General features: G+C 43.1%; 2 protein-coding genes across 2 annotated transcripts; both read left to right on the top strand.

Annotated features, from left to right (window-relative positions):
- Window positions 1–4254: 4254 nt before the first annotated feature.
- Window positions 4255–16588, top strand: UTP6 (UTP6 small subunit processome component). Its single transcript, XM_049811790.1, has 19 exons — window positions 4255–4397; window positions 4510–4594; window positions 5195–5236; window positions 5327–5419; window positions 6069–6116; window positions 7899–7962; window positions 8515–8633; window positions 9230–9307; window positions 9730–9811; window positions 10049–10130; window positions 10790–10971; window positions 11817–11896; window positions 12600–12677; window positions 12849–13028; window positions 13790–13870; window positions 14669–14778; window positions 14865–14931; window positions 15217–15289; window positions 16380–16588. Exons 1-19 carry the CDS (start codon window positions 4306–4308, stop codon window positions 16535–16537), a joined length of 1794 nt encoding a protein of 597 aa, XP_049667747.1. The 5' UTR covers window positions 4255–4305; the 3' UTR covers window positions 16538–16588.
- Window positions 16589–18208: 1620 nt separating this feature from the next.
- Window positions 18209–23885, top strand: COPRS (coordinator of PRMT5 and differentiation stimulator). The gene is made up of 4 exons (XM_049812627.1): window positions 18209–18571; window positions 19437–19524; window positions 20100–20357; window positions 22527–23885. Exons 1-4 carry the CDS (start codon window positions 18209–18211, stop codon window positions 22694–22696), a joined length of 879 nt encoding a protein of 292 aa, XP_049668584.1. The 3' UTR covers window positions 22697–23885.
- Window positions 23886–25720: the final 1835 nt, after the last annotated feature.

Here is a 25720-nt window from a genome sequence, read left to right as displayed (position 1 = left end):
GGAACTATAGTAGCTTGTATTGTGTCATTTGTTTCAGTGTATATGTCCGGAATAATATTGACTCCCCATTTGTGAGCCCCATCGCCCACCAAGATTCCACCCACACTCCTTCCCGATCCTCCTCCCTTCAATGTTACCATTGTTGGTCGCTCTACCCACACCCCTGTAATAGTTTTTAAAGCCCGTCGGTGGTCATCTTCCAGGGCAGGGGTTCGTCCTTTCGTTGTCCAATCGTCAGTGACTCTCGGCACTCCACTGGATACACTTGGTGGGACGGATTGTTCCCCGGCAGTCCCGCTCGCCCTGTGCTGGGACTGCCCCTGTAGTTTCCCAGTTGTTCCCCGTTCCGTGGTGTACGACACTGTCTCACTAGATGTCCTACTTTCCCACAGCGAAAACAGCTCCTCTTCTGTTCTAAACTTAAAGTCCTTCCCTGATTAGCTCTGGACGCTGAAGGACACTGGCTTCTGACATGGCCACTTCCCCCGCAGCCAAAACAAGAAATGCTTTTTCCTGGGCCGTTCGTTCGATTGCGCAATACAGCTGCAACCGCTGCAACCACAGGTGTCGCTGCGGTTTGAGACTCTGCTTCTAATACTCATTTAATCATATCTGCTACTGAGGCTTTTGCTGGTAACTGCATTAAAATTTGCTTTGTTTGGTCATTTGCCTGAGTGCGAGCTAGCTCCTTTGCAAGAACTGGCTTAACCTCGTCCGGTATATCCGCCACCTCAGCTGCCTTTTGCAAACGTTCTAAAAAATCCTGATATGGTTCATTAACTCTCTGAATAACCTTTGTATATGGCACTCTTTTCTTTTCAAACTTCCCGACCTTTGCAAACGCACTCCCGGCACAAGTTGAAGAAGCCACTATCACCCGACCTCGCAATCCAGCCTGAGTCTGAGGGGCCGCATGCTGTCCGTTCCCTACTAACTGCTCCAGAGTAACTCCTGCCAAATTGTGTCCTGGAGTGAGAGCATCTAACACAACTGCTTCTGCCTCCTCTTTAAATGCCTGCTCCCAAAGGCACATCAAAGGTGCCATGAGTGCTGCACGCGTCAACTGTCTCGAGTCAAATAGTAACAACGGCTGAGCATAAATTACATCTAGCAGAGCTCACGTCCTTGAGCCATTCAATCCATCATCTCTGCAACTTATCTGCCATTCTTTCATCAACTTATAGTCTAATGGTTGCCATCTCGGTCCATCGGGAGTAATTAACAACGGACACACTAACGCTCCCCCTTCATCTGAAGGTTTGAAATCAACACCCTCTAAGATACAATTCTTTGCTATTAATTTCCAATCCGTAAACACTGGAGGCTGTGCTGCACGATCTACAACACCTTGAGCATGCTGCACTGTCTGTTCAATATTTGCTGCTAGATTTTTGAACTTCGCCAAAACCTCCGCCACCTCTGTGACCTGATTCTGTCCCGGTTTCGACACGACCTCCTCATCCGAGTCTGGCAACGTAAGTGTGTCCGCTTGTAACTTCCCTCTAACGCGACTTTCTTTTTCATTCAGATCTACCTCCATCAAAGACATCGGCGGTGCACTAGGACCTGTGACCGTGCCACTCTCCGGCGGGGGGGCCGCCGCTGCCGCCTGTGCCGGTGCCGCCGCTTTCTGTGGAGGAGCCGCCACCGGCGGGACACGATCAGGCGCGTCTTCCGCCTCATACGAAAACAACCCTGGCGGGGGAAGGGGTGGATATCCAAAAGGAAGATCCCCCACTTGGCCGCGCGAAATTGGAAACGCCAATGCATCCGAAATACCCTCCGCTTTTTCCAGCCTCTCCCCCTGCTCCTTCGACACTTCCTCTGACACCTTCTGTTCACTTTCATTTTCCTTATCAGCTTGTAAATCTACTGAATTGACCTCTTCCTCTCTTAACGCCACTGTAACCGCCATCCAAACCGCCTTCGCCTCACTTCCTTTCTTCAACACTGTTAACACTGAACCCAGAGCCGCGAGCTTACCTGCAGCTCCCTTCTTTCCACTCAGACACTCTTCCACTAACTCCTCACGCGCAGCCTGCAGCCGTGACGCATCAAATAACTCTCCCGGCTTAACTACGAAGCCCCGTTGCATCATCCATTGGATGAGGTTGGTGACTGGAGCCCTATGCACTCCACAGTTCACCTCCCTGCCTACCGCCTTTAATACCTGAATAATCGATCCGATGGATGCCATCGTCACGGCAGGGTCGCCCCGCGGGCAATCTTCTATCTGGCTGGCCAGCCAAAACACCACGCGCACTCCGCGCACCACGCGCACTCAGCACTGCGATCACGTTGGGGTGACCACTTCTCGCACCTTCCCGTCGCGACAATCTAGGAGAAGTGATGCATCACCAGGGACTCGCCCTGGGGAGAAATGGACTGACACAGATACTGTGGATCGAGCGATTTCTCCGTTTAATTGCTACGTAACACTTGGTTATATACCATAGCCACGCGCAAGCAATCTACTGATTGGTTAGCATGTGCTGTTCACACGCCTAAAGCAGTAGTTCGATTGGATAAGGCCTTCTGATCACGCGAATGGTCCCTCCTGTCTTTGTCTTGCCTGGTGTCCTGCTTTCAGTCACGTAGGCCCATCTTGCTCAGCTTCTTGTGCATATTTCATCCAACTTTGTAGCAACAGTTAGCCTTCGCTGCGTCCTTGTGGCCTGCTGCTTGCAGGTGCCTCTGGCTCAGGTTGAACAGCCCTATTGTGTCTCTAGTTCACTATGTGTCTATTCTTCTAATTATCCCACAAATGGCTTGCGCTGGGATGGCTGTGCCGATCCCCCTCCTGCCCCTCCAGCTGTCCTTGCTGCGGGAAGTTCTTCCTTCCCCTGCAGGGATGGCTCGACCGCTCTGAGGCAGCAGCTGGATTTTGCCAATTCTGTTGTGAATATTGTGAGTATATGAAGGTGAATTGATAGCACTGCAGTACGCAGAGCGATAGCCTGTGGCGGTTCAGTGTAGGACAGGGAGGACAGCCTCCATCAGGAGCTGCTGTTGTCCTTGCGAGGTGGGCGAGTGGTCCCTTTGCGTGAGACAGCTGTGATTCAGCTACCAAGCGCTGAACTCAGTAGTCTGTAGTTCTTGGTCTTGTGACTGGATGGTGCCTCTCCATTTCCTAGTAGCTTTTCTGTTTGATCACTTCTTGGAAAATAGTGTTACTATTTCCTGTCAGAGTGAAAAGTTGCTAAACCTCTCCCACTAAGAATTCATTTGGGTTTTTTTAATTGGTGCCCAATATTGAGAAGAAGCACCATGAATCCAAGTGATAGCAGGTGAAAAAAATTACCACTGCTCTTGATAGTTCTTGTGAAGTGTTTTGTCTTATGTGCGTTTTCAACAGAAGTCAGTTGCTCAGGTTCTCGCTCTCTACTCTGCAACGCTTTTTAAGCTGTTCTACTATAATTTATGGGAGATTATAATCCCATAATAACAGGGCAAGATCACCCACATCTTTTTTGGGCTCTTATATATGAAAAATGCCATGCCAGAAGTCCTCTTGCCCTTAGTCCACTGCCTCTTCCCCCTGTGCTTTTTCAGAGAACCAGCTCCTGCCTTTTCCTCCGGGAGGGAGTAATCATCACAACTGCGTGAGCGGGTTTGAAGGTGTGGTTCCGTCTCTTACGGGCTGAGTGATGGCAGTGACAACTCAAAGCGTAAGCAGAGGATACCGCTGTGGACATCGTATTTAAAGCGACTCTCTCAAAAAAATGATCTCCCATCTCCGTTCTTCTGATTTCCTGGGACTTCCCTCATTTAAGAAACAGAAATTTAGCATCACCTGGTTTTGTTGTTCATTTTCTCAGAAGAAGGGTGCCGTGTGAGAGGGGAGGAGCCCTTTATCCCGGGAGGAATCCCACCAGCAGGCCATGTGCTTGCAGCGGTTCTGGGCCGACGCACCGTCACCCAGGCCTGGCTGGGGGCCACGCATTGTCTTTGGGTGCAGAAGATGCCGCCTAGGAGCGCCCGGCGTTTTTGCGGTTCTTGAAACGTTAAAGCTCGTCGCTCTTCCCTGCCCTCCAGACGCCCTCACCCGCAGGACTCTTCCCTCCCCACAGCCATTCTATTCGGACCCGGTTCCCGCTTTGAGCAGTCACCGGGGCCCTCGTACTTCGTCTCACCGCCTCCCGGGGCCGCCTTGCCGCGGTTTTGGCGGTTACCGCCCAGGTACGCGGTACGGCCGGCAGGGGGCGGCAGAGCGGCGCGGCGCCGCGCCGGAAGGCCGACGGAGCAGCAGGAACGGTCTGAGCCGCCCCCCCCCCCCCCCCGGGAGACCCCTGGGCCGCCGCCGCCATGGCGGAGCGCATCGAGCAGCGGCTGGAGGACCGCGTCCCGGAGCTGGAGCAGCTCGAGCGGGTCGGGCTGTTCACGCGAAAGGAGATCAGGTGAGGCGGGCGGAGGGCCGCGGCGGCGGCGGGACGTGGTGCCCGGCGAGGGACCGCGAACGCGGGCGGCGCGGCCAGTTTTGCTCCGCTGGCTGATTTCCCCTCCCCGCAGGGCCGTGCTGAGGAAGGCGTCGGCTCTGGAGTACAAAATACAGCGGAGAACCCTTCGGAAGGAGGATTTTATTAATTATATTCAGGTAGGCTTTATTGATTAGCAGAGCGTGGTTACGCGATTTTGTCGTGACCCGCGTGGAAGACAGGCTGCCTCTTGAGGCCTCTCCTCAGCTGGTCCCTGGTGCTCACTTGTAAGTGGTTTATCGGCACGCACTCGTTATTAAGACAGCAGAGCATGAAGCATAGCCAGGAGTTAGTTGGTGCTCGGTCTGGGATGAGAGAGGCTTCATCTTCGTGACTGTTTCCTATAGTTTCTTGTCTCTCCAGGGGTGCAGATGCCCCAGCTCCCTGATGTGCTGTGCGAATTGTAGTTAAGTGTAATACATTTTTTGTGGTGTTAGAAGTTTAGCTTGTGCGTTACGATTCTAGGCATATGGGGTCCTAACAACTCAAGTCTGAAATACCAATGCAATACAAATGTGCAATACAAATATTCAAGCTGAATTTCGATCAGCCTTAGAAATGCAGTGAGCTGGCCAAAAAACTGTTGTTTGCGTTTTCCTGGATGTAATTTTTATTGTCCGCTTGATTAGCTGTAAAAAACTTGATCTGTATTTTTTTTTTGCCTTATTGTTAAGTGTCTCCTCATTTGCTTTGAAATGTTTTTTTTCTCCCCATTCTAGTATGAAATTAATCTGCTGGAACTGATAAAGAAAAGAAGAGCAGTAAGTTTGTCAGTTATTTAGAGTGCAAAATACTTCATGCCAAATTTTCTATTGCAATAAAATTAATACTTTTTTTTTTTTTCCTCCTAGCGCATTGGATATTCGTTTAAGAAGGATGAAATTGAGAACTCTATTCTGCATAGAGTCCATAGCCTTTTCAACCGGGCTATAGGGAAATGGAAAGTAGGTTTGTTTATTTGTACTGATAGATTGAAAAAATGCCCTTTTGGTATGTAAAATTATCTAGATATCATTGCCACCAGATATTTGCAATAATACAGAAGAATGTAGTAGAAAAACTAAGTGGACATATGGTCTTACAGTTAGCAGTAGCCTAGAAGTAGGTCATTCATACCAGATAGATGTTTTTTTACACAAACAATATTTTGTCCTTTCTGAGTTATTAGTCCTCAACTGTCTAGAGCCATGTATTGCAATGTGAGTTTGGTCTATCTGCAAGGACTAGAAACAGAATGAAAAGAACTTTTAGCTGCTTTAGGAAAAGATTGCCTTGATAAATCTAATGGTAAAACCTAAATAAGGTGCCTCAGAAACCATTACAGTGAGCTCTCTATTGAGTTCAGTGTAACATAGATTTGATTGAAGAAGCTGCGAGGGTGTATCTTGAGATGGGAGGGTTGGTTTTCTTTGGATGTTTTGCAGAAATTTGGAGATCGGGTCAGGGGCAGAAAGGGAAATTGAGATTCAAAATTCCTTCTCTGTGCATACCAAGTCATCGTACCAAGGGCGTATTGTCTGCTTGTCAATGTGCAAGTGGTTTTATGCTTGCCTTATCATAAGGTTGATCCTCTCCCACTTGCATTTCCAACAGGAAGATGTCCAACTTTGGCTTTCACATGTTGCATTTTGCAAACAGTGGGTGAGTTTTCAAAATGCTAATCTTATTTGAGATGCTGGATTGGTGTTTAATCGGGTATCTGGTACTCGAATTACAAGACGGGGTACTGCCACATGCTGTAATAATGAAATTATTTTAATAGTAGTATTGGAGCTGCCTGGGCTTTTCACTGATGTATGTAAGTGTAGAATTTGACTCAGAATGAATTATCGTGAAATTTGATGCTTGCAGGTGGCAAAGGTGCAGCTGCTTGCATTGAATCTAGAGTACCATCTGGTTTTGGAGAATCATAATATTGGTTATACTTTCTCTGGAATGAGTGGATCACCTGTCTGTGAATTGTGATTTCGTTCCAAACATTTCTTACAGTGGCTATGCTGAAAAGTATAATTCTGGCAATTCTCTACTTTGTAAACTTACCTGTGCAAGTCTTCACATTTGTGGTATGCTGACCCTGGCTGGACGCCAGGTGGCCACCAAAGCCGCTCTATCACTCCCCCTCCTCAACTGGACAGGGGAGAGAAAATATATCAAAAGGCTCGGAGGTCAAGATAAGGACAGGGAGAGATCACTCAACCAATTACCGTTATGGGCAAAACAGACTCAGTTTAGGGAAGACTCAGTTAATTAACTTAATTAATTGCCAGTCAAACCAGAGCAGGGCAATGAGAAATAAAACCAAATCTTAAAACACCTTCCCCCTATCCCCCCCTTCTTCCCGGGCACAGTTTCACTCCCAATTTTCTCTCCCTCCTCCCCCCAGCGGCGCAGGGGGCCCAGGAATGGGGGTTATGATCAGTTTATCACACGTTGTCTCTGCCACTCCATCCTCTTCAGGGGCAGGACTCCTCACACTCTTCCCCTGCTCCAGTTTGGGGTCCCTCCCAGGGGAGACAGTCCTCCACGAACTTCAACGTGGGTCTTTCCCACGGTCTGCAGTTCTTCACGAACAGCTCCAGCATGGGCCCCTTCCACGGCGTCCAGTCCTTCAGGGTCACACTGCTCCAGCTTGGGTCCCCCGTGGGGTCACAAGTCCTGCCAGCAAACCTGCTCCAGCGTGGGCTTCCCATGGGGTCACAGCCTCCTTTGGGCATACACCTGCTCTGGTATGGGGTCCTCTCCGGGCTGCAGGTGGATATCTGCTCCGCCATGGACCTCCATGGGCTGCAGGGGAGTCTGCTCCAGTGCCTGGAGCACCTCATCCCCTTCCTCCTTCACAGACCTTAGGGTTTGCAGGGTTGTTTCTCTTAAATGTTCTCACTCCTCTGGCTGCAGTTTCTGTGCTGCAGCAACTTTTTTTCCCTTCTTAAATATGTTATCACAGAAGCGCTACCACTGTCGCTGATGGGCTCAGCCTTGGCCACCGGTGGGTCCATCTTGGAGCTTCTCCCAGAAGCCGCCCCTGTAACCCACCTGTTACCAAAATGTTGCCACGCAAACCCAATACAACATGATTATTATTATTAGTCATTGTCCTTCCTGTACTGAAGAAAGTGACCTTGTAGTAGTAATGCAAGTGGCCAAGGAAAAATGCAGCCTTTACCTCAAAAGCGGTCAGTTTTGTGATACAGGCAACATTAGTGTTAGCTAGGTTTTATTTAACTATGCTAATCTAGTCTGGTAACATTTGAAAGTGGCCAATATTGAACAAATACGAGAAACTTCCAATTGAAGATGAAGTAGCAGAAAAGTGTCTTTTCCAGTACAATTGCATTACAACTTGTAACCTTTCATAATGAAACTTTGGTGCTGGTGGTTCAGTTTGGTGCTAGAGGGGATAAACCAAACCTTCTTCTTTTACAGAATGCAAAACATCAGCTTAGTAAGGTGTTTTCTTCCATGTTGGCCATTCATCCAAATAAACCAGGTAAATAAAACAATGGCGAGTGCTGCATAAATGACTTGGTATAGATTGTATAGTGTTAGTTTAAGTTCTTATAGATCTCAGTTCAAGTGACTGGGGTAAAAGTTCCTACTCGCTTTTCTTTGTCTTGTTGCTACTTCAGAGAGAAGGGCTCTGACAGGGATTGTACTGAGCAATCAAAAGGTGATATGAAGTTGGTGTCCCCATGGTCTGAATGACCATTTCCCAGGTAGACTGGGGGCTAGGTAAATGTTTCAGAGGTGGGAAATTTTGAATACTCATGGCTGCTTTTTGGCTTTTGAAGACATTCTGCGTCATTGGATCTGTAGCTATACCAGATTAAACTTCCTGGATCTGCTTAGCTTTTAGTCCTTTGAACTTGGTTTTGCATGGGAGATAATTAGTCTTATTCCATTGCTGAGCTCATGGTGATGTTGGGGTGGGTACATTGAACAAAAGCAACCTGTGCATCCTGGAGAGTAGCTTCAAAAGGGGTTCTCATGACCAGCTACTTGCTTTGACTTAAAATGAATTTATTTGTATCATCTGTTGCAGCACTGTGGATTATGGCAGCAAAATGGGAAATGGAGACACAGCTCTCGTCAGAAAGTGCTAGGCACTTGTTCCTTCGTGCTTTGCGCTTCCATCCAGAGTGCCCAAAACTTTATCAAGAAGTGAGTTCCTGGTTTTCTTCTATGACCAATTACTTGATCAGTCAGGGCAAATCAGTCCAGCATATTTCTCAGATCAGTCTGAGAAAACTGGAAAAAACTTGTTTCTCCATCAGTGGGGAAATGTTGTCAAAAAGATCTAAAAAAGAAGAAAGTACTATTTACTGGTAGCATTTATCAATTGTTTAGCAAATCCTGTATTTATCTATGCAGAGTGAGGATTTTAAACTGTTTTATAGATAAATGTGTCAGAATTCCCTTTTAAAGCACTGTAAGCTCAGCTAGGACATAGTTCTGTGGATTAGATCTGGCATCCCTAGCCTTTGCTAGGGAACATGGTTTTCTTTGAAGGCAAGTTAAGGTTTAAAGAATGACTAGAAAGTCGTAGTTTCTACATGTGGGAAATCTCTGAGTGAATATGTAGGGCAGATAGCTATATGCACAAACCTTTAAAAACCAAGGCTCTTGGACATATGTGGGGTGTTGGCAAAGTTCTGATTTGTAGCTCCTCAGATAGCTTGTTTAGCGCATTTGTGGTCTTAGATGTTTTATGATTTATCCCCGCCCCCACAATAATTTGATTTTATTCTTTCCTGCAGTATTTTAGAATGGAGCTGATGCATGCTGAAAAACAGAGGAAGGAAAAGAAAGAATTTGAACAAGCAAAGATGGACTTGGTAGGTCAGCTAAACTTACTTGAGAGATATTGTCTGCTTGCAAATCACACATTTGAATGCATAGTTTCAAGAGATCTGTATTAATTGTTTGTTTGAGAAGAGCTTAGAGAAAGTTTTTGTTGACGTTCTGTTCCTGCATTAAGCTTTTCAAGTGTTGGCTGATGTTCAGCTCAAATACTTCATATGTTGACTTTTCTATACATTTGTAAAGTCTTTTGTTACATCCCTCAGTTTGAAAGCTAATAGTAATTTCTGTAAAGGAATAGTTAAACTTATTATCTCTTCTTTATAGTTGACTTGTGCAAATTAGATAGCTTTAGATGAAGAAAAAAACAATTTCTTCTGATTTTTATTCTATGTTAGCAAAAATGGTAGCTGAGAAAAGAACGATTTTTTCAACGATGTTATGCTTGATATTGCAGGGGGAATTCAATTATTCTGAAGAGATTCTCAATGGGGAAATGGCTCGCATAATCTACAGGGATGCTGCTCAGAAAATTAAAGGTGATTGAATGTTTCTTGTACTCAGTAGGAAAGTTGTCGCCTTTAACTCAGCTCTGTAGTAGGTAATACAGATAGATTATCATACAGGTGAAACACTGAAATTTATAGAAAAGGGTATCTATCTAGAAACTTCAATGTTATCTGTGTCTTGACAAAAGCTTGCAAAGGTATAGAAATGCTAAGTGTGCAATGGTTGTAATACTCCACTTGATGGCTTTTATTTCTCTTGAAATGTAGGTGTTGAATTCCATCTGGCTGTGCTTTCTATTGCAAAGCTCTTTGATTTTACCCAGGATTTGCAAAAAGAAATTCTTGAAAGGTGAGGTGTGGTTTTGTTCTGGGTTTTTTTTTTATTGTTTTTTTTTGTTGTTGTTGTTGGGTTTGCTTTGGTTTTTTTTTTTTAATAAACACATTTTCATAACTTCTCTAATTTATAGTGGGTTGACAGGTTAACAACTAAAGGCTATTCCTCTAGGCAAATAGAATGTTAAGGCCTATGGGAAATGCTTTAAGAAAAACAAAATGTGAGGCAAGTATGCTTTTTAGAAAAGTATATTTGTATCTAACTTCAGAAAAGGCTTTGAGAAGCTGCTAAGAAAAAAGTAGATAAAATAGAGTTGTCACTGAATAATTACTATGTTTCTGTAAACTTACTGCAGGAACTGTTGATTTTCCTTGTGTACTTTGTGGTTCTTTTGCATCTTTAGTTTCCCCAGTTGTTCCTTTCTCAAAAGATCTTTCTCACATGCTGCCTGTCTAGTTCATGCTATTATTGGAGAATATCCATACTAAAAAACCCACCTCAAAATAGACTGACTACTGTTCTGTCTTTCTCTTGTGGAAAGGTAAAATGTTTTTTCTCTGGCATTTGATTACTTAGAAATTAAGTATGTCTCCATACCAGTATAACAACACTTCTAAACATACTTGCGAAAGAAGAATGGCAGTTGAGGGGTATTACAGACATGGTGTGCTTAGTTTGCAGACCAAGTATGCTGATGATCCTCTTACATGGGACTACATGGCCCGTCGTGAGCTGGACCTGGGGTCCCTGCAGTCCACAGAACACACCACAAAACAGATGAAAGTATCTGAAATGACCCAGAGAGAGGAACGGTGCTGTGCAGTCTTTGAAGAGGCTGTGAGAGCAGTGCCAACAGGTGAAAAGTTCTGCCTGCATTTTAATGTTTTTTCCTGGTAGTTCAGCATACTGTATACTGTGAAAGTTTTGAAGTAGGTGTTGGCAAGCTCTACCATACCTAAGAGAAGGCAAGCAGTTTTTAGATGCTACCTTTTTGAGATCTATTTTATGTGTTACTTGGGTTATTTTCCAATGCATTTATGCTCTCGAAGGAGCTGCTTAACTGAAAGTGCTTTTTGTTGCTTGTTTGCCTTTAGTAATGTGACTTAACCAATGAGGAGAGTAGAAGCCCACAGATGAATAGAGGTTTGGAAGTTGTAAATAGAGAAAATTTCCTAAACAAAGGAAACCTGTAGAACTCAAGTATATTGCTGGTTAGCTGTGAGTAAGCAATGTTTTTGAATTGCCGGTGCAGTGGATATCCAACTTCAACATCTGGCATTGTCCTTGTTCTCAAAGAAGGCTCTCAAGGGGACTATCTGTGGAGTGGACTCAAATTTGCTGCTTATATAGGCTTGCAAGACAAGGATTTTCTTGACTGCCTGTGAGTGACCTCACTCTTGCAGGCCTAGTGAAAACTACAGGCAAAGGGTGCACTGAACATCAATTGTGACAGCATGTGCTGAAGCCTCAACTGAACTAAACTTAATGCTCTTTAGAAAGAGTTACTGGTTGCAGCTTACACTGAGAAACTGTTTTTAAATGTTAGTATTATAAATGTAGGGCCTCTTTTATAATACAACATTTTAAAACAAAGTTGGCATTAATACATAGTTCTTGGATTCTCTATATTCCTCAAAGACAAATGCTTGTGCTTACTCTTGTGATTATATAAAGTGTGATATTATGCCTTTGATTCTACAGGGGACATGTGGAAATGCTACATCACTTTTTGCTTGGAGAGATATAACAGGAAAACCAACAGTGAAGAATTAAAGCAAAAGGTAAAAAGCTTATTAGGAAGTCATAGTAACAAATCATCCCTATTTTTACTGACTTCTGTAATCTGTCAGACAAGGACAAAATATATTTTGACATTTTATCAGAAATACTTACCAGCAGCCATCGTTAAAAATTGTTTAGTCTCCATCTGAGGGGATTGCTTTTACTGTCAGGCTCACATGTGGCCTGCCTGAACATGAATAACTTGGGCATAAAACAGTCTTGTCAGTAAAGTACAGTGACCTCTTTGGATGGAAGTTAAGAGTGCGAACTTGCTAGTCTTCACTGACAGTCCTACAAACCTGTGCTTGTTCAAAGAAAAGAATGAGTTAAAATGACTCTTGCAAATAAGTCTGAGTAAAATTTGGTGCTGGCACATGGGCACCTTAATTTATGCATCTATGCTTGGGTGTGGCTCAGTGAATTAAATAATCATCCTGTGCAGTTTGGTTCCCTTTTAATACAGTAAAAGAACATTGCTATGTTGTTATTTTGCTCCTTAAGGAAGAAGTGTAATTCAAATGCTCAGATTTTCCCTTTACTGTGGATTGTATGCAGGTACCTAAAGCGTTAGATATGTAACTGTTACTGAATTTCAGTGACATGTTTGATACACTAATCCACTGGGCTTCTTGTAATGCTGGGATCTGGTATATGCAGGAATAATGCTCACTTCCTGTACTTTTTCTTCTCCGTTGGTTCTAGAGGCTGGAGAGGATGTTGGGTGTGTTCAACAAAGCCCATGAATGCAGTTTGCTGCCAGAAGCTCTCTATAAGCAGTGGGTAAGCGTTGACACAGAAAGATAGATTGTGAGACTGTCCTGCATTGCTTGTGTGCCTATCTTTACCATTTTGAGTAGATAGAAAGGTGGGCAATATTTTGATCAAGGTGTTGCTTTTTAACAAGGTACTACACATTTCTTGTGGTGATTAGCTGTATCTGCTGGGTTTTAGCTTCAACTATTACTGGAGTTCAACCTCTTTGAGAAGGCTACGGAGGTGGCAGAAGCTGCAACTAGGCGCTTCAGCATGTCAGTGGAAACGTGGCAGATGAGGCTGCAGGTGCTGATCCAACTGAAGAGTGACAATGTGACCCACTGTTTTGAAGAAGCCATTAAGCACATGAAATCTAAGGTCTGTGCTGGTTTTATGGAATTGCATGCATTAGTCTTGGGTCGGAAACCTCTAAAGTTTATTTGAGTGTTTTTCTCTCTCTCTCTCTCTTTTTTTTTTTTTTTTTTTTTTTTTTTTTTTTTTACTTTACAAGGCATTCAAAGTCCTGGACCATTTTTGAGGTCAAAAATAAGAACATGACATTTCACATGCACATTACATTCAGGAGCATTAGGGAAGGAATTTCATATTCACAGTTTTAAAGTTTGAATGCTCACAGGTGTAATTTTGCATACTCTTCCAGCAGTCAGCTGGTATTCTTTGTGCCTTACTTGAAAAATGTGTTTCTTTTTCTTCACTGTCCTGATATATTGTTTGCATGTGTGGTATTTCAAACCTTGAATTAGCTTTGTGCTCTCTTACTGTTGCATTTCAAGCCCTGGGCACAAGGAGTGAGGAGAGGAAACAAGGTGATTTGTTTGTTTCCTGCTTGTTGTTCTTGGAAGTTACCTTTGTACTGCAGTGTTTGGTGATGCAGAAGAACTTGTCTCTCCTCCATGGCAACATGTCTTGCACTGTCCAGCTAAGTAGTATTTGTCCTGTAATGAGAAAGGGAGCAAGAAGTGATTTCAGTGTGCAGTCCAAAGTTGTCTTTCTAAGAGCTATGTCTAAAGGATGTTTTTTAAGGCAGCTGTAATACAGAACCTGGTTGGATGTGTTGCTGTTTCTGTAAATGGGGGTCACTGCATTTCAATCATTTGATTTACCTGCTTACATTGTAGGGCACTTTGCCATTATGGACCCTCTGGGTGGAATGGAGTGAAGGCACAAATAGCAAAGAAGACACAGAAGCTCTTTACCAGGTGCTTAGCTAATAGAAATCTACTTTTGATGACAGTGTGTAAATAAACGGGAATGACATGTGTGGATGGAATGTGTAACAAATGTTGTAAAATTGTGTATGTTATAAAAAATCAGTTACACATAGGCTCATAAATAGAAATGTCATCCCCATGCTTCTAAGACATCTTGATCTTTGTAAGCACAACCGTTGATGGACATTTACTTTTCTTTTACTTCGTGGTCTAGAATTTTTGCTGTATTTTCAGAAGTCTATCTGAACATGGAAAAGAGAATTTTCCAATCTGTGTGAAAACATCAACCTTGCTACAGAAAACTCAAGAGCAAAACTGGGGCTCTAATCTCACTGTAAATTCCCTAAATACCTTGGGGCAAAACATTTCCTCTTTGCCTGGCAGGTTAGATTGTTCCCTCCCACCATTTACAACATAAAACACGTATTTCAGGTGGAAGCTTAAATTCAGTTGTTTGCAGAGCATTGTGAAACCCTCTGCATGAAGGATGTTGGGGAAATGCCAATTGCCAGCTGTATGGAATATTGGAGGAGACATGTATTTTAGGTTACAACTAATATTTTAATTTGAAAAATATTGGATTTGTTACCTAATGGTGTTTTTCAGGCATCTTTTGGGATGCTTTTGTCCAGTACTTTGTCTCACTTAAGAGATCTGCTTTATGTCAGATGCCTAATTAGGGAGAAGGTACTATTTTGGTTTCTTCTCCCTTGTTACCTTTTAATTGTAGCTTATGTGGTTATTTTGCTTTGTTTTTTGTTTTTTCCCTCTCCTTTAAACTTGCAGAAATCCTTACATGCCACAACTCCTGCTGAATCTGTGACTATGAAAGAAATGTATCTTGACTGGACGTACAGAAATGGTGGTTATAAGAAAGTTAAAAGAGTCTTTACCAGGTGACAAATAAAACCTTCAAACCTGATTGTTCTAGGGCATATGTTAAAAGTCTTGAAGTCTAAAGTTACTTATGTTTTTACTTCAGCCTGTGTGAAAATCGTCCATTTTCACTTGATTTCTTCAGGAAGATGATCCAAATAGAAAAGGAGCAAGTAAGTTGTTGAATATCCAATTAGTGCCTTGTATTTGTAAAAATCTAACTTTGGATTTAAATAGGAAACAGGGCTTACGAGTAGTGTCATTAGTTTGTGATCAGTTCATATCTGTCTTCTAAAGTTGATTCATAGTATGTAATACAAAACCAAGTTCCATGGTAACTAATCTTTGGCAGTGTGCGTGTGTAATTACCATGACTCTTGTTCTTTGTAAGAATCTAATCAAGCTGCAGATTCACTTCTGTAGAAAATAAATGGCCTTTTAATACCTTCCTTTGTTAGGAATCCTGCAAAATGCTTCATCTGAGAGAATACTATGAACGTGCCTTGAGAGAGTTTGGTTCAACAGATTCTGGTAAAGGGATTTTATTTATTTATTCATTCATTCAGTGCTGCCTCTTTTATTTCCATCCATTTCAAAAGGTAGCTGTTTGTTCTTCCCTTGTGATTGCTGTCGTGCAGAGTGGAGCTTATTTCTTCTGTGCCATTAAGTGCATGACACTCTGCAGCAACCCTTCACTTTCAGTCCAGGGTCGTTGTTCGCAGTGGGATGGCTTCAGCAGAACTACTAGCAAATAAGATTTTGACACTGGCTGGCATAAGAGATGTGTATCACCTTTAATTTGGATTTGTGAACAGTATGGATGTTGTGATTTAACCCCAGCAAGCAACTAAGCACCATGCAGCCGCTTGCTCATTTCCCCCTCACCCAGTGGGAGAGAATTGGGGAAAAAAAAGTAAAACTTGTGGGTTGAGATAAGAACAGTTTAATAGGACAGAAGGGAACAAAAACAAGTGATGCACAATGCAATTACCCACCACTTGCCAACCGATGCCCAGTTAGTTCCTGAGCAGTGATCCACCCCCCAGGCCAACTCCCCCCAGTTTATATACTGGGCTTGACATCACATGGTATGGAATATCCCTGTGGCCAGTTGGGGTCAGCTGTCCTGGCTGTGTCCCCTCCCAACTTCTGGTGCCCCTCCAGCCTTCTTGCTGGCTGGGCATGAGAAGCTGAAAAATCCTTCACTTAGTATAAACATTACTTAGCAACAACTGAAAACATCAGTGTGTTATCAATGTTACTCTCATAGTGAACCCAAAACAACACTGTACCAGCTACTAGAAAGAAAATTAACTCTATACCAGCCAAAACCAGGACAATGGAGCTATGTTTTTATAATCAAGATTTCTGCGGTGTTCCTTTTAAGAAAGTAAACAGCTCAATTACTGCTGCATTATTTCTTCAGACATCACTGTTCCAGCTGGGAATAGAAGCCAGGGTTTTGGTACTCAAGGGGCAGGGATTTGTAGTTTCACAAAGTAAATCTCATTGTGTTAACATCAAGGACACTTAAAAAAGAGAGTTTCTAGATGAGGTTTGGTATGTATGTTAGGTAATATCCAATGAAAATCTAACCAGAACTTCTATTTTTCTTTTAAAGATCTCTGGCTGGATTATATCAAAGAGGAGCTAAATCATCCCCAAGGTAAACCAGAAAACTGTGGGAGCATTCACTGGCGAGCTATGAAGATGTTGCAGGGAGACCTGGTGGAAGACTTTGTTTCAAAATACACGTTATTGCAAACTGGACATTTATGAAAAACTATAGTTAAATAGTTAAAACATGACTGCATAATTTTTTTTTAACTTCTTTGTTATTTGAATTTGTTGTTTGAATTTGTTATTTGAATTATGTTCCTGGATCCTATTAAAGTGTACCTTCTTTACATTCTTGCATATGTGAAAAAAAAAAAATATTCATCTGCCCCATGACAGTTGTTTCTAGTGTTTCTTCTGCTGGTGGCAAGTTCAAGTGCACAGTTAGAGGAGAAAGCAAAGACATCTGAGGGTGTTCTTCATTGAGACTTCTGAGAGCAAACTCTTCCTTCTGCCTAAGCATTCAGATGGAATAGTCATAATGCATCATCAGCTTTTACACTCTGGGAAGCTCGCATTACAGCACATAAATGCAAAAAAAAAACCCCAAAACATGGAAACTACACGTGGGAGATCTTCATATCTTACTAAGTTGAATAATGAAAAGTGGAACACTAGTGAAACAATCTGTAAAATTATGGTATTTATTGTTTTGTAGCCTTGAAGTCATCTGTAATCCTGTTTTCAAAAACAACCTCTGCAACCACCTTGCATCAGTGTTTGCATCCTAAGCTGTAATTCTGAGAGTGACTATGAAATATAGAGGGGAGGTGAAATCCGTTACAAATGTCACTGATGGGACAGTGATCTACACTTCAACTTTTTGTCGACAGTGCCTGAAAAACGGGTAACAGTTTTTTGAGACAGTGCTGTCCTTGGCTGTTGGCAGAGCTGCATTTTCCTTTGTCAAACCTATTAAATCAGCATGAATGCTATCCTCAGACCAATAGAGGATACCTAGGGAAAGTACATGAATGTGTAGCAATAGTTCCTTTATCTAATTTCCCAGTTACTGAATGGCGATGTAATACAGAGCAATACTTCTTTAACATTTTTCACACAAGTAGAAACTGCAGCTCCTCCCAAGCAACAAATTCCAGTAACTTTTGACTAGCTGGAAACAGGGTTTGGAGCAACAACCAGTTAAGATTGCTCCTTCTGTGGCAGCTGAAGCACATTCTGCTTTGTCATTATGTTAGTCCCTCCCCTGAATCGCTCTTGCTTCTTTGGTTGCACAACAAAAAAGCTTTTAAGTGCAAAGTTTGGGTTTGGGGGATTTTTGTTTGTGGTTTTGGTTTGTATTGTGTTTTTTTTTAAGTCCAGCAAAGCTGATAACTCCACCGTTTCTGAAAGCAGGCCCTTTTTCTTCACTTGTTCGGCTTCCTTGCAGAACTTTGCCAATCACTTCACTACCTGCAGCACCTTTGAGTGATAAAACCCATTTACTAAAAGCACATTTAGCCGACACCTGTTTGTGGAGCACTTACCAGATCCGTTCAGTACAGGTGTTTCCCATCTCTTAATGCTTTCTCTGAGCACGCTGCAAGCACGAGGCCTGAAGGAGATGGTTATCTTTTGCCAAGATTAAAAAGCCACAGAGCCTGAAGAGGTATTGATACTTTATTTACAACTTTATGACCGTAAAGGTGTTTTCTTACAGCTCTTACATCTGTATTTCTCTGCCTTTTTTCTCCAGTTGCTCTAATGGCTTGTTTCTGCCCTCAAAGACTGCTTCCCTCTCTCACTGGGCCCAATTCCCGGTAGCAACGAAACAAACCACGCATTATGCGTTCACAAAGTAGAGGTAGCGGTGGTCTCTGCGGGCGGGGAGGGATGTGGAAGCGCGGGAAGCCGCCGCTCGCCCCGCGGCCCCTCGTTCCCAGCCTCTTTCACGGCCGGTGTGGCACCGAGCTGCTCGGTCAGCCGCTGCCGGGCACAGCCATTACTTTCACCGGGTTCGGCCGCGGCCGCCCTTCCTCGGAGACCGCCCGCCTGACGGTGCCCGTGGCCGCTGGCTGCCTCGGGCGCAGGCGCTGCTGCTGCCGGCGCTGCGGAGACGAGCGGTCTCCGGCAGGGCGGGAAGGCGGGCGGGGACGGACAGACGGACGTCTCTTCACGGCGGCGCCTCCCCCGGACCCTCCCTCAACGCCGGCCGGTAGAGGCACGGCGCGGTCGGGGGCACCGCCGCCTCGGCAGGTGTGGTGGGCTCCTGCGGGGCGGGAAGCGGGGGTCGGGCAGGCTCGCTTCCCCCGCACGGCCCTGGCGGGCGGCGGAGGCGTGAGGGGCCCGCCGCTGCGGGTTTGCCCGAAGTATGAGGCGCTCTGCCCTCGTTCGCCGGCGGCGAGCCCTGCCAGGCCCCTCCCGGCAGCAGGCCCGGCCTCAGGCGTGCCGGGGTCGGGCTCTGTGAGGACTTGGGAGCCCGGCTTCCCGCACCCACCGCCCTGGGCCGGGGCTGTCCTTCAGCGAGATGTACCTTTGTTGTCGTGGAAGTAGCAGAGAGAACCCGCCTTTCCTTTCTTCTCCCTTTGGGGACCATCAAGCCAGTTGAGGTTGTTGCCCTCTGCACCTCAGCGGCCCAGCTGCCATCTTTCTCCAGCTCCTCAGGGTCTGGCCCTCTGTCTCCTTGGCACATCGGCTCCCCCAGGGTAGCTGGATCGTAGCCTTTGGTGCTTGTGCTCGTTCCACGCCTTGTATCTTCGTTACCTCTGCAGCTTTCAGAGACTGCTGCTCTTCCCAAACAGGTGCATTTTGAGTCAGTTTTGGGATCTGTTCCCAAAACACAGGGTGGCAGCAGGATTATAGCTGTGAGTGAGGAGACAGGCTGTTCTGTGTTGGCTGCCACCTGGGCTGACTGATGGCAGCAGCAGGATGAGCCATCCCTCAGCACATTTGCTTGCTGAAGTGAAAGCCTGTCTGGTTTAAAACCTCTGATTCATCAAGGGAACAAACAAACCGGTCAGGCTCAAGGGCTCAGAAACACTCAACTGCAGTAGAAGTTGTGTGAGCCTCATTGGAGAAATCAATGAAAGGTGCTACTGGGTTCTTTGAAACTGTCTTGTAGGTGATGGCTGCTGCCATTGAGTCCACAAGCTTTGAGGAGGAACAGCTTCCTAATAAGAGAGAAACTATGACCTGGAAACCCAGGAAAGGTAAGCCTAAAATATTAGAGCAAAACAAAGCAGACAGTGAGTAATGAAACTTACGCTCTGCTTGAGGAAATAGACTTAAAACTCTTTGGTGATGTATGGGCAATGTCTCTTCAGTTACTGCACTGAATTATTTCCATGTGGATATTTGTGTATGCCTAGATGCAAGAGTAATTAATCAATACTACAAAAAAAAATCCTTTTCCTTTTTTTTTTTTTAACTAGAGTGTTGGTTTTTCAACATACCTATTTTTTATAAATACCAACAGGTGAATGTGGTGAAACAAGACTGCTGGGTCCTATGCCCTAGTTTAAAGAGTTATTTTCCAACAAGAGTCTGTGGAAAATCCTGACTTGGGCTAGTGTTGTGATGCAAGCCTATGTCCAATGTTCCCAAGCATCTGAAACCTGAAACAACACTGTAGCGATACTACTTATGTAAGGAATTGCATGTATTATAATTAGATTAGTAGTCATGAAGTGCATTCATACACCTGGCTGAATTATTGCATACTAACCATTTAATTGTTCCTCTTTAATTCCTAAATATGTCTGTTGGCTCTTTCTGTTGTTTTTAGAATGTTTGCGGAAGAATATTCCAAATGTTCTTGATGGTGAGTCTGAAGAAAGTGAATTCTCTGACACCTCTCACAATGAAAACGATGTCAGTGGTTCTCCTGTTGACTGTGTTGATATATGTCCTGACCTGGAGGACTTGGGTGGTGAAGTCTGCAGTATGCCTGAGACTGTAACTTTTCCAGAGCAGCAAACTGTTTCTGTGTACGAGGTGGAGGACTGGGATAAAGAATTGGAGGACTCTGAATGTAATCCTTACGGTGAGTACAAATTTATTTGTGTTTCATTTGAGTTTTGGTTAGTATGTGATTTGAGGTAGGTGCTTTGCAGGAAAATGTGCTTAAATAACTCTATGTTCTATTTTGGGAAGCAATATTTTTTCTTGTCATTGACCTCATAGATTTGTAATGCATAATTTTGTTGTCAAATAAAGGATTTAAAGGCAGCGTTGTGAAGTTCACATGGAACTCTTGCTTGAGCAATTTAATTCTTAGGAAGTGAAATGGTAAGGAGAAGAATTGTATGCGTGTATCAAGTTTCTCTGGAGAAGCTAGGTCTCAGTAATGTATCTTTGTTATTCTGAAGCAGAAAAGAAAGGTACATGGAGTGCAGGAGTGTAACTTTTTTTGTGTAAAAGGGTTTTTTCCTTTCCTCCAAGAAAATTCATCCAGACTGTACGCCATAATGTCCCTCTACAGCATGGAGTTCTTTGGAGGGGAGCAGTACAAGTAGTCAGTCTCTGAGTATGGTTTTTTGTTGCTTTTGCTGTAGTGTTTTTTTTGTTTGGGTTTGTTGTTGTTTTGGGGGCTTTTTTTGTGGTAGGTTTTTTGTTTGGTGTTTTTTTTGAAGCTTGGTCCTCTTAACTAGTTGTGCATGTCATCAGTCCCATGGACATAAGTGGCAATGGATAGGAGCAGTTTCATCCACATATTTAGAGTTGTATTAATCCTCCAATTTGTAAACTGTTTTACAGTGACTTGTGCATTGAACTGAGAGTCTCAGTCTTCCATTTGCTAAGCTGTATGTTAGGACAGAACAAGTGGATGGAGTTTAGTGAGCAGTGGCTGATAACCTGCTGTGTCTTTGTGGTCACAGAATAGTACCATTTCCATTTTTTTCTCATTAATGCGTATCTTTGGTAATTAATACAAACACTCCTTTCTTTGCTTAGGAAATATCAATTCTCTGTTTATTTTAATTCCATAAATGGCTGCTGTACTCCAGTTCTATTGTTTGATAACAGAGGGAAGTGGGAAAGTTTTTGCAGCCTTCCTATAAAATCATTCTGACTGTAAAATGGAAATACAGTAGTGGTTTTTCACACTGGGTAATCTGAGAAAAAGACCATTTCCCTCTTTGCCATTCTGGGTTTTCCTTTTCATCTCTCATCTACTCAAATTTATGGAATGTTTTGAATATTTTTTTTTTTTTTTACTGGAACTGTCACAAGTTCCCTTCCTTTCTTTAACTAACTCATCCGTACCTGTAGCCTATGCTCTTCAAATCCTCACAAATTAAGGAAGTTGTAATTATGGGGTTGTCGTGGTTTAACCCCAGCCAGCAACTAAGCATCGTGCAGCCGCTCACTCACTCCCCGCCCCCCCCCCCCCCCCCCATCCAGTGGGATGGGGGAGAAAATTGGGAAGGTGCTTGTGAAGGATACTGAGTACAAGTGTCTGAGTTGTTAACTGCTGCAAATAAAAAATGTGCTCGGTCATTCATTTTATGACTTTTTAAAAACTTATAAAAAAAGCTTGTTTTGATGGTTTGTTTGGCAGTGCTACTGGAAGGCTGACACATGGATATACTGTGTTGGGTCCTCCGCTGCCCCATGCTCTGGACTTTTCATTTGCTCAGTCCTTTCAGTGTCTGTTGGCTAGAAATCTTTTGCTTCTGTTAAAGGACTTTGCCCTACTTTTGTGCTAGGTTGGTTAAATAACAGGCTTATTAGGCTTAATTCTAGCCTAGTGGAAATGTTGTTCAGAGCTAGCTTTTACAGGACCCCACCCTAGCATTCTGTCCAGTGACCCAGTTCTTAAAGGGTTTGGAGGGCTTCTAATTGGGATGTGGTTATGGAGACAGCAGGAAGGGGGAGGGGAAATAAAAGTAGTGGCTTCATGAGTTTTTTATGCGTGGAGAAAACGTAGCAGACCTGCATGCATTTTACGAGCTGGTGTCAGATGTTCTGAATCCAAATATATCATTGAGCTTTTTGGAAAACTGTTTTGTCTCTGTGGCAAGAACCTTCCTTAAAATGAAGACATTGCCAAATTCAGCTTTGTTTGCAGGCCTAATTCATGACTGCTGACAGATTCAATTGAAATAGTTAACTGGAAGACGCTGTAGACCTGCAAAATAATCTGCTACACTGTGCCACTAGTTTTCTAAGTATTTCCCATGGTTTAAATCTTTTCTTTGATCTTCTTTAGATGCTGGTGATCTCCACTGTGGAAGCTTTCAGGAAAATAATCTTTTGGCCTCATACTCATGGCGAGAGGATTCATTTTACAACCCAGGCTGTCACCATGCAGCTTGCCTTGCTTTTACGCCACCAGTTAGAATGACTGAGGCTGGCCAGTTTGATGATGCTGATGAATGAGGTTGACCCTGGTCTCAGAACTAAGTTTGGCTTCCGAGTTGGATTATGTTCTTCACCGATTGAGTCATGTCAAGTCCTTTGGCTTGCTTGCAGAGTTCTGCGTAAGGCCAGAAATGCTACACCACCTCTGAAGTTTTGCTTAGACTGCTTCTGAGCTGTTTATAAATTGACCACACTTGACCTCTGGAAACAAGAGTGCAGGTGCTAGCTGTAAGGAGTCAATGCATTTCTGGACTTTTTGTTTGTATTATATAGATCTGTGTTGATGCTACTGATTGCTTGAGAGGAAGTATTTAATTTCTAAACTTCAACTTGTTTGCCAAGCTTTGCCAGTTTTGACATGCTGATCCCTGTGTGTCTATGTAACTTGCAGTTTTCTTTCCTTTTCATTTGATGCTGTCAAATTGGTTTGGATAGCTTTAAAAACTCTTCCTCCTTCCAGCTTCTCTGTTGTATTTCTGTGTTGCAGTTTGTGATTCTATATCTGATACTGGTGTTTAACCAAATTAGCCATGACAAATACAGAACAAGTTGTTTTGGTTTTATGTATTTTAGTATAAATGAATTACATACACGTGATACACATATTGGAAATACACATGTGAACATAGAGTAGGGCCTGCTGCATCCAATAGGAATGTTGGGTGCTTAAGACAGCCTCCCAACAAAGATTTCTCCATATCAGACCTTCTTGTATATGGGCATATTATCCTTCAGTCTCACAGTTGTCTTTAAAACATTCTCGTGCAACATCAGACATGTAATGATGAGGAAAATATCTATGCTTATATAGTATCCTGCAGTATGTAATCTCTGTGTCCTCCGAACAGTAGTAGATTAAGGTTCCTGATACTGCTGATATGTTTGTTTTGTTGTTGTTTTTTGTGTTGTGGCAAATGAGGAGATGGGAACATAAAATAGCTCCATAAAGTCTCTAAGAGAATAGCTGGAACTAGAACCATATCCTTCTTGCCTTTGCTTTGCAGTTAAAGGAAGCATTCTTAAATGAAGTATGTAAGTGGATTGAATGGCTCGTCACTTGAGTAACAATAATCTTCAACTAATACTCATGTTTCATTAATAACTTATCTCTCAAGAACTTTTTGATGGCTTTGTATTTTGACACTGACTGATACTGGAGCACAGTACCTGTGTTTGTCTACTCTCAGGCGAGGAGTTGACATTTACCATTGGAAGACTTTTTTTTTTTAATTATCAAATATATGAGACTGAAATAATTAACGCATTAGTTTGGAAGGAGGAAGTGCATGACACAGTGACTGAAATAATTAAAGCATTAGTTTCGAAGGAGGAAGTGCACAACAGTGATATTTGCTTCATCTTTCCCTAAAGAACAGAAGAGGACAAGAGCTTAGAAGAGTCTTTTCTTCTGGTACCTTGCAGTTCCTTGTTACGTCTTAGTACCTAGCTGATCAAAGTAAAAAGTGGAAGCCTGGTGTTCAGGTGGCAAGAAAGAGGGCCTCTTCTTTTATTGCTGTATGATGGAGTGATCTAGGCATTAGTATTTCCATCAAAACTTACTTTGACATGCCTCCAGAACATGTAGAGCAGAAAGCACAGTCTAACGGATTCTTCTTTGCCTGCACGGTAAGAAAGCCCTAGCTATGCTCTTTAAGGCATTGGGCGTGTTTTTTTGTTTTGTGGACTGCTGTGTATCAGAGAGAGAGTGCAGCTCTTTGAGTCCTGCGTTAGTTACAACATGCACATGACTCTCTGGAATAGATGTGAGAATTTACAATGCCCAGTTTATCAGGTTTGGATATATAGTGGCTTCTTTCTCTAACTGAGAAAACAGGAATGAAACTGAGCATGACTATAACTGACTCATCAACTAAAGTAAAATTGTTGAATGCAATATTAATAAATGTAAATTGAGTACAGATTGCTGTTGAAGAAAAATTCCTGTGAAAAAGCACGGATTATTTTGTGAGCCTATTTTATCACTTCCCAGGCTTCAGCTGTAGATGTCAATGCTCGACGCTACCCTGCAGAGGGCAGCAAAAAGTTGTCTACCCTGCTTAGTGTATTTTCATTTGGCACTAACTTTAATCAGCGTCAGATCCCTGGGCTGGATTTCTAATGTTGATAGTAATTTAGATCTCTGTTCTGCATAGCCCTGTTGTTCCCCAGTGAGACTGATTCATGGCCCTGATTAGTTTCTCAGGTTTTTTTATTTCACTCTGAAGTTATACTTACTGGACTGAAAAATTTCTCCCATGGCTGAGAAAAGAACATCACTTGACTTCAGGCTTAATATATTTTTATTTTTTTTTTTTACTATGCTTGTGGGAGATGTCCCATCGTATTTAATAAAGATGAAACTACCAGAATTCTGTGGAAGCAAACCTGCCTTCTTTAGAATTGTTTTAAAAGGATAACCAAAAAGTCTTTGTAACATTGATTACGTTGATTTTCTTCCTGTATGGTTCCAAAATTCCATCAGTCCCAAAGTCTTCAAGCCATTTTCTGTGCACTCCATAAATCAAATTTGTTTTTTCGGCCTGTAGCTTTAATCACAATCAGCCTTATCTATCTGGGCTGTCTTGTTATTTGAGGAGAAATTGTCTTGAATGGCTGCCTTGCTGAGTTGTTTGTATTTTAAATTATTGTAAACTTAAAAGACTTGTTTTCAGTTTCCATTTTAGGTTAAAACTGACACCACTCCCACCAGCTTTGGAAAAAATAGTATGAAGATTTTACAGCAGAGATGCACTGTGCTCTCTAGGGATATGTTGGCAAATGTAACTTTGTTCGTCTTGGCCCTGCTTGTTAGGGAAGGGGCTTAATGTAAAGCTTGATCTGAATACTCTCAAACTTCAGTGGGATTAAAAAACCAGATGCAGACTCCTCAGAAAACATCTCCCTGAAAGGATTTGAAACCAAGCTCACGGATTCCAGTGTTTCTGCACTACAGAGTGTTTCAAATTCCATTGTGAATCTTGCACTGAGCCTGTTTTGTGTTGACATAAGCATGTCATTCTAGGCAAGAATACATTGCAATTA

Source organism: Accipiter gentilis, chromosome 10 (genome assembly GCF_929443795.1).
Source record: "Accipiter gentilis chromosome 10, bAccGen1.1, whole genome shotgun sequence".
In the NCBI taxonomy this organism is placed as follows: Eukaryota; Metazoa; Chordata; class Aves; order Accipitriformes; family Accipitridae; genus Astur; species Astur gentilis.
Note: the sequence above shows the minus strand (reverse complement) of the source record. Positions and strands in the feature narration are given on the sequence as shown.